Here is an 8,066-nt window from a genome sequence, read left to right on the forward strand (position 1 = left end):
GAAGACATCTTGATTTCTATCCCAGGGAGACCCATTTTGGACTTCTGATCTCCAGAACTGTAAGCTAATACCTTTGTGATCTTTTTAAGCCACCAAGTCTGCCATCGCTGGTTACAACAGCAACAGTAAGCCAAAGCACATGATGACCCCTTTATTAATGTTTTGAGTATATTGCCACCTCCATCAATATCCTGCTACTAGGAAAAAGGGGAGAATCAGTATTGGAAAGGCAACATAGCCTCTGTTCTTAATTAGAACCTGTAATAAACTTCCATTTCACCAAACTGTGAAATTGACGGGAGAATAAGAAAACACAAATCCTATAAAATAAAATATGTCATATTATAATTTTTTAATGTTTATTTATTTTTGAGAGAGAGACAGAGTGTGAACTGGGGAAGGGGAAGAGAGAGGGGGAGACACAGAATCTGAAGGAGGCTCCAGGCTCTGAGCTGTCAGCACAGAGCCCAACGTGGGGCTCGAACCCATGAACCGCGAGATCATGACCTGAGCCAAAGCCAGATGCTTAGCCTACTGAGCCACCCAGGCAACCCATAAAATCTGGCATATTATAAAAGTGGAATAAAAAAAACCAATGAGGGAAGCAAGGCTTTTGAAATAAGAGGTGTTTGGACAATTTGTTATTAGTTAGAAGCAAAATAACATTAAATTTCTATCTTAATGACAACCGCTTGTTGGCATAAAGAGAGTGAACATGTAGAAAAGCAAAATGAATAAAGTGAACTTGTAGAAAAAACATAGCAGTGGACATCTAGAAGAAAGATTAGGTTAATCCTCTGAGCATAAACCAGATGGAAGAAAAAGCAAAGAACTGAGAACATAATCAATGGATTCCAGTGCCTTGAAATCTGTAGGTCCAACAATAAAGAAAATTTACAAACAAGTGTAAAACTAGGGAAAATATTTAGAACACATTGGATATTACAAAGCATAAAGTGTAGACATATAAAAAATTATTTTAACCCAATTAGAATAAAAATACCTGAGAAATGGTCTAAAGATGCAAACCAAAAATATAGGAAGAAAACATGCAAATAAATATACAAACTTGAAAATGTGCTAAATTTTGTAACAATCAAATGAAGTGAAATTATAATATTAAGGAAAACTTAATAAACCTCAGTGTAGGGTTTGGATTTAAAACTCCGTCATTAGAGCTATACCAGGCACTGTAAAGATAGGTAAGAGACAGTTCTGAAACTCAAGAAATCTGTAGAGTGGACAAGTTGAGAAATTTAATAACGTTGATGGGACTGGAAGGAAAGTAGATCAGGAAAAAAAACGTGGAGGGGATCAAATCTTTGGGTTCATTTTATTCACGTGACCTGAGAAAACATCTCTGTAAATGAGTTTTCAGGACATTTCCAAAATAGGCACACATCCCATTCCTCTGAGGATAGATATTAAATACATGAGATTTGATCCATTTTTTTTAAAAGAAATCCAAACCATTACCAAGTATAACTGAGAAAATATCAGGTTCTGTTCACACCAAGTTAAAATGACTGGTTATAAAGTGAAAAAGGGAACTCAAGATATAGCCTGAAGAAAAATCAAGAGGGCAGGGAAGACCCCAGGAAAGTACTGCTTTAAAACAGGTACAACTGGGGAAAAAATAAAGATATTGGATGAAGCAAGCCAGATTTCTGGGCCTCCATATTGTGCACCCAATTACCATAAGACTCCTCCGGAGACCCCACTGCTGAGAGGCACCACCCTGCTGAGGAATCTCCTTAGAGCCCCCTTCATGTCCCTATTCCTCAGACTGTAGATGAAGGGGTTCAGCATGGGCGTGACAATCGTGTACATCACTGAGGCCACCAGACTTGTCCTAGAGGATGAAGTCACTGCAGAACTGAGGTAGACCCCAAGACCTGTGCCATAGAACAAGGAGACCACCGAGAGGTGAGACCCACACGTGGAAAAGGCTTTGTACTTGCCAGTAGCTGAGGAAATGTTGAGTATGGAGGAAACAATTTGAAAGTAGGACAAAAGTATTCCGTTGAAAGGAATCACGGCCAGAAGGCCAGTTGCAGAATACACCACCATGGTATTGACGAAGGTGTCAGAACAGGCAAGCTTCAGGACTTCGGGAAGATCACAAAAGAAGTGTGGGATTTCCATGTTTGTGCAGAAGGACAGCCTCAAAAGGGTCAAGGTCTCGAGCAGGGAACCCATGATACTGAGGCACCAGGATCCCAATGCCAACAGCCCACAGAACTGGCCGTTCATGATGATTGAGTAGTGCAGGGGGTGACAGATGGCCACAAAGCGGTCATAGGCCATCGCGGTCAGGAGTAAGTTGTCCAGGCATCCAAACACAATGAAAAAAAATATCTGGCTGAGGCAGCCTTTATACGTTATGACTGTGCTCTGAGTCTGGATGTTCCAGAGCATCTTCGGGACAGTAGTGGAGGTAAAACAGATGTCAGCCAAGGACAGGTTGGAAAGGAAGAAGTACATGGGGGTGTGGAGGAGGGAGTCAGAGCAGATGGCCAGGATGATGAGCAGATTCCCAGTGACCGTGACCAAGTACATGGACAGGAACAGCCCAAAGAGCACAAATTGAATATCTGACTTTGCTGAAAATCCCAAGAGGAGAAATTCCGAAGCACGTGTTTGATTTCCTGATTCCATGTGGATGAAACCACTACCAGGAAAGAGAGGGGGGAAAAAATCAACGTTCAATTACCATCACTTTGATGGCACAGAAATGTGGTTGCCTTCGATTTCAGGTGAATGGATTAATAAAGTACTGCCCCTTATATCATTGCCTCAGTTGGGGAGTTTTAAATGCTTTCATCCTTCCTTTGCTACCTCTACTCGCTGGAAATGTAATCCTTGTTCCAAAGCAGCTGCCCCCCTTCATCGCCTGGCTACTCAGAGTGTGGTCTGTGGATCAGCAGGATCAACATTGCCCAAGAGCTTATGTGAATGCCAAGTCCCAGGCCACATTCAGAAGCCGAATCAGAAGCTACACTGCAACAAGGTCGCAGAGTCTCACCTGTTCATTCATGACTGCGTAGTGTTGGTCTAGAACCTCTGTGGCATCAGGTCCTTCAACTTTTATCTCCCCACTTTTATTTTCTTCTACATCTTGGGTCAAGCCTCCTTACTTAATATGTAGGCAAAAATTGGAGCCCAATTAACAGAGCTTTTTTCTGCCATCCGTGTGGAGTTCATAGTTTCATTCATTGGCCTTAACTATTCCGAACACTGCTTATGAAGCCTGAATTTAGTTTTTCAATGTACATATCTATAAAAGGTATACAAGCACCGCATATTAGGCTGATGTTACATTTGGGTATTTTTTGTTTTTAAGGTTAAGATTCAGAGCTTTTATACACATACATATGTTGTAGACTGTGGGTCTAAAGTTCTTTGTTGTCTCGCAAGAAAGCGGGATGCAGGATTAAAATGCGAGAGATGGCTAATGTCCGGGAGAAGACAAGAGCCCTGATTAAGGGTCCTTGCTCTGTTTTTACTAGGATCAGAAGGCTTACAGACATGGTGATGCACGTGCACAAAGAGACAATGAAACTGTGAACATTAACTCATGGACAGGAGGGAAAGGGGGTTTTGAAGATATGTGGGGTTAGGGGCTTGGGTTAATACAAAACAAAACCCTGGCCCTGGGAGGCTGGGTGGAAGGTTGTTTACAACAGACATGAGGCACCACCTCTGTTTACCAAAATTGGTCTAGAGGACAAGAAAGACAGAGCATGCTACCTCAGGGTCAACAAGGCACCTTTCTTTTGTTAATTAGCTCCGCTCTGGGCAACTTCACCCTGCAGAGGTCTATAGCCCTATTTACCTGTTTACCTAATTTGGTCCTTCCTTCCTGGGAAAGCAGCTTTCTGCTATTGTACTAAGTTGGGGGGGTGCTTCCTCCCTGAATACCTAATCTTGTTTACCTCCTACCTTTGTTCTGTATTGGGGACTTTGTCCCGCCCTCTCTATACTGGGGTCTCTGCCCAGCCCTCTCTATACCTATGTACCTAATCTTGTTTACCCAAACTTGGTTGTGAGCATCCTGTGGCTTTCTAATTCTTGATGCCTTGTTAACCCATCCGTGCAAGCCCAGGGAATTCCTAAGCTTATTCCCCGCATGCACACGCACTTTAAAGAGAACCTACAAAATTCTCTCTCCAGATAAATAAGCAAACAAATTAATTAATTAAAATATTTGAAACAATGGGGTGTTTGGGTGGCTCAGTCAGTTAAGCATCTGACTCTTTTTTAAATTTTTAAAAATTTTTTAATGTTTATTTTTGAGACAGAGAGCGTGAACAAGGGAGGGGCAGAGAGAGAGAGACGGAGACGCAGAATCTGAAACAGGCTCCAGGCTCAGAGCTGTCAACACAGAACCCGACGCAGGGCTCGAACCCATGAACTGCAAGGTCATGACCTGAGCTGAAGTCAGACGTTTAACCGACTGAGCCACCCAGGTCCCCTCTTTTTAAAATTTTTTTTAATGTTTATTTATTCTTGAGAGAGAGAGAGAGAGAGAGAGATAGAACATGAACAGGGGAGGGGCAGAGAGAGAAAGGGAGACACAGAATCCAAAGCAGGCTCCAGGCTCCAAGCTGTCAGCACAGAGCCCGACGTGGGGCTCGAACCCACAAGCCATGAGATCATGACCTGAGCTGAAGTCGGATGCTTAACTGACTGAGCCACCCAGGAGCCCCAAGCATCTAACTCTTGATTCCAGCTTAGGTATGATCTCACAGTTCCTGATTTCGAGCCCCATATTGGGTTCTACCCTGAGTGTTGAGCCTGCTTAGGATTCTGTCTCTCTCCCTCTGTCCCTTCCCCAATCACAGTCTCTCTAAATAAATAAATACATACATACATAAATAAATAGATAAATAAATAAAATCTTTAAAAAGAGCTTACAAAATAGTTGATGTCAGAGAAAATGATGGAGCAGAGAACTCCACAGGCCCAAGACTTCACAAAAGCACTGAAAATACTGAGGAATATTGTCAGCATCAACTTTACCAGGAATTTTAAAAAGTAGTTGATGGTTTAGTTGGTTACTCATTAAATTCCCTCACTACTTAGGTGAATCCATAAGCACAGGGGTTCTTTATCTTAGAAAGAGCACTTCTTTCTTCAGCTTTGGCCTCCACTCTGAAAGATGGCCAAAGAAACAATCCCAGAGTCCCTGAGTTGGAGATTCTCCACACTCAGAAGGAATGAGATATACATTGTTTTGAGGCCCATTGAAATTCTGCTACCTTCCTTCAGAGATAGGGGGATATCCCCCTGACTGTGCCCTACATCACCTAAGACAACCCCAAGAGCATCGCCATGTCTCTTCTGTTGATCCACTGAGGGAGGACCCAAAAACTGGAAATCATTTCAAATGTGAGGGACGAAATATGTGAGCCATGATAACAATGTTCCTGCCTCACCCATCCTACGGTGTGGCTATTACCATGTGTGATGCTTCTAGCCTATATTCAGAAACATTTCAAGAACCTGAATTGGCTGGAGACATTGCTCTTTCCACCACACAATGTGACTTTCATGAGAATTGGGGAGATCACTGTCTTTTTGCCTTAGTAACAAGAAGGGTCAGGTTCTATCAACAATTTTATTTTAATGTTATGGATAATATGAATCTTGTAATTAATCATTGTGCCAGAGATTGCCTATGTAACACGTCTATTCTCTTCTTTCCTGTTGTTGGAACCTGACTCTATTTGGAGGCGGTCATACGCTCAGCTAAGATGCTATATTTCCCACCTTCTCATTCAATCATGGGTAGTTGGTGGAAAGTATGAGAAGTTATTGAGTGGGAATATTGGAGTGCTCTTTAGAAGACTTTCTCTTTTCTATCTCTTCCTTGCCTAGAATTCACACATGACCCCACAGCTAACATATCTTGGAAAACCACACACCACGGATGTGGAAGCAGAGATGGAATGAACCCTTGTTCCTCATGTTAGCATAAAGTCGTTGTGCCACTTCCTTGAAGAGGGGAGGCAAATACTCCTAATTGAATATGAACCCTTTTTCTTCTTAGTCTTTCCATTTATACAGCCAAATTTAATCCTAACAGCACAAAAAGAGTCCTTTGTCTTCAATGGAATTCTCAGAGTCATATCAGGGGCCGAATTTTGGCACCCATGGTAACATTTCATGGTAGATATTTCACTTACTCATGTAATTATTCCTCTGGGTTTGGGTCTCCTTTCCTTTGGCCACGTTATTTCTCTTGTCATATACACTTAAGGCATTTTGTCCTAAGTATTGTGTAATTTCCCCAAAATTCTTTTGGAACGTGTCATGCGAATGAGTAAGTGAATAAAGAAATGGTGTTTTTCAGATGGCATCATGTCCTGGACACTCGATCCGTCATATGGGTCCTCCCATAAGCATACTGTGACACCTCCTTCTACTCTCTCTTGTGCTGATGAAAAAGGATACACAGAATAGAAGAAACATTTCCAAGGTCTATCAGGCACTGGATGGAAAGGGGAAATTCCAACTCACATCTGCCTGACTCCAACTCAAGGCCCTTCTCACTCTGCAGGGCTGCCTCACACATTCAGTGCTTCACAAACAAGAGGAAAGGCTAACTTGGGAATAAAGCAGAACCCGAGACAGGTGAACAGACATAAGGGAGGGACAGTTCCTGCTGCAGAAAGAGAGAGGCCCTGGAATAATGCTCGGAGAAGAGAAGTGAGAAGAATGGATCTGAGAAGGTATGAAGGGTCTTCTTCAGACTGAAATGAGAAGGATTTGGAATCATTGGTTAAGAAAGGCATGGTTAAGAAAAGCCTTCCTGCCTTCCACACCACTTTTCTAGAGTACTTACTGGACTACTCTGGCTTCCCCAGATGCATCACTCAATGGATTTGGCTCTACTGGTCCTTCCTTCCAGGGACAATTGATGTAGAAAGGGCAAGAAATGGATGGTCAGGAGCTGGTTCTTTGGATTAGTTGAACATCTAGGAAGGTCATGGTGAGGATGCTTTCAGCCTATGGCTGATGAGCAGCAGGTGAGCTCTGCAGAGGCAATTCAGAGGCTGAATTCTCAGAGCCCCATATTGCCTGTATTCCCTTAGTGGGGCTCAATTCTCTAAGCAATTTAGCTTATCAGAAGCCAAGGGACCATAAATAAAGGAAACTTTTCTGCCATTTCAGTCCCCATGTGTCCACCTTGGGAGTCAGGTGCATATTCCCTTTCCACCAATGGATCCATCTCCCCTGGAGTGGACATCTCGCCCATGCATGTAACCTCTTATGCAGGCGCATCAAATACACCACCCCGTGAGCCTCTGAGCTGCTGTGAGTGACTGGATCTCCAATTCAGAGATTGGACTGGATTGTCCAATTCAGAGATATGGCTATGTTGCCTGACCACATCCATCCCAGATAAGATCCTCCCTGAAATTTCATCCCAACTTCTATTTTTTTATTATTATTAGTTAAATTCAAGTTAGTTAACATACAGTATAGTCTTGGCTTCAGGAGTAGAACTCAGTGATTCATTGCTTACATATGACACCCAGTGCTCATCCCAAAAAGCACCTTCCTTAATGCTCATCATCCATTTAACTCATTCTCCCACCCACCTCCCCTTAAGCAGCCCTCAGCTTCTTCTCTGCATTTAAGAATCTCTTCTGGTTTGCTTCCCTCTCTGTTTTTATCTTATTTTTCCTTTCCTTCCCCTATGTTCATCTGTTGTGTTTCTCAAATTCCACACAGCAGTGAAATCATATGATACCTGTCTTTCTCTGGCTGACTTAGTTCACTTAGCATAATACCCTCTAGTTCCATCCACATCGCTGAAAATGGCAAGATTTCATTCTTTATCATCACTGAGTAGTATTCCATTCTGTATGTATACCACATCTTTAACCATTAATCAGTTGACGAACATTTGGGCTTTTTCCATAATTTGGCCATTGTTGATAGTGCTGCTATAAATATTGGAGTGCATGTGCTCCTTTGAATCAGCATTTTTGTATCATTTGGATAAATACATAGTAATGCAATTGCTGTGTCATAAGGTAGTTCTATTTTTTGAGGAA

General features: G+C 42.4%; 1 protein-coding gene across 1 annotated transcript; it reads right to left on the reverse strand.

Moving 5' to 3' along the window:
• Window positions 1-1,692: 1,692 nt before the first annotated feature.
• Window positions 1,693-2,724, reverse strand: LOC122486581 (olfactory receptor 7C1-like). The gene has a single exon (XM_043585926.1). It carries the CDS (start codon window positions 2,656-2,658, stop codon window positions 1,693-1,695), a length of 966 nt encoding a protein of 321 aa, XP_043441861.1. The 5' UTR covers window positions 2,659-2,724.
• Window positions 2,725-8,066: the final 5,342 nt, after the last annotated feature.

Source organism: Prionailurus bengalensis, chromosome A2 (assembly GCF_016509475.1).
Source record: "Prionailurus bengalensis isolate Pbe53 chromosome A2, Fcat_Pben_1.1_paternal_pri, whole genome shotgun sequence".
NCBI lineage: Eukaryota > Metazoa > Chordata > Mammalia > Carnivora > Felidae > Prionailurus > Prionailurus bengalensis.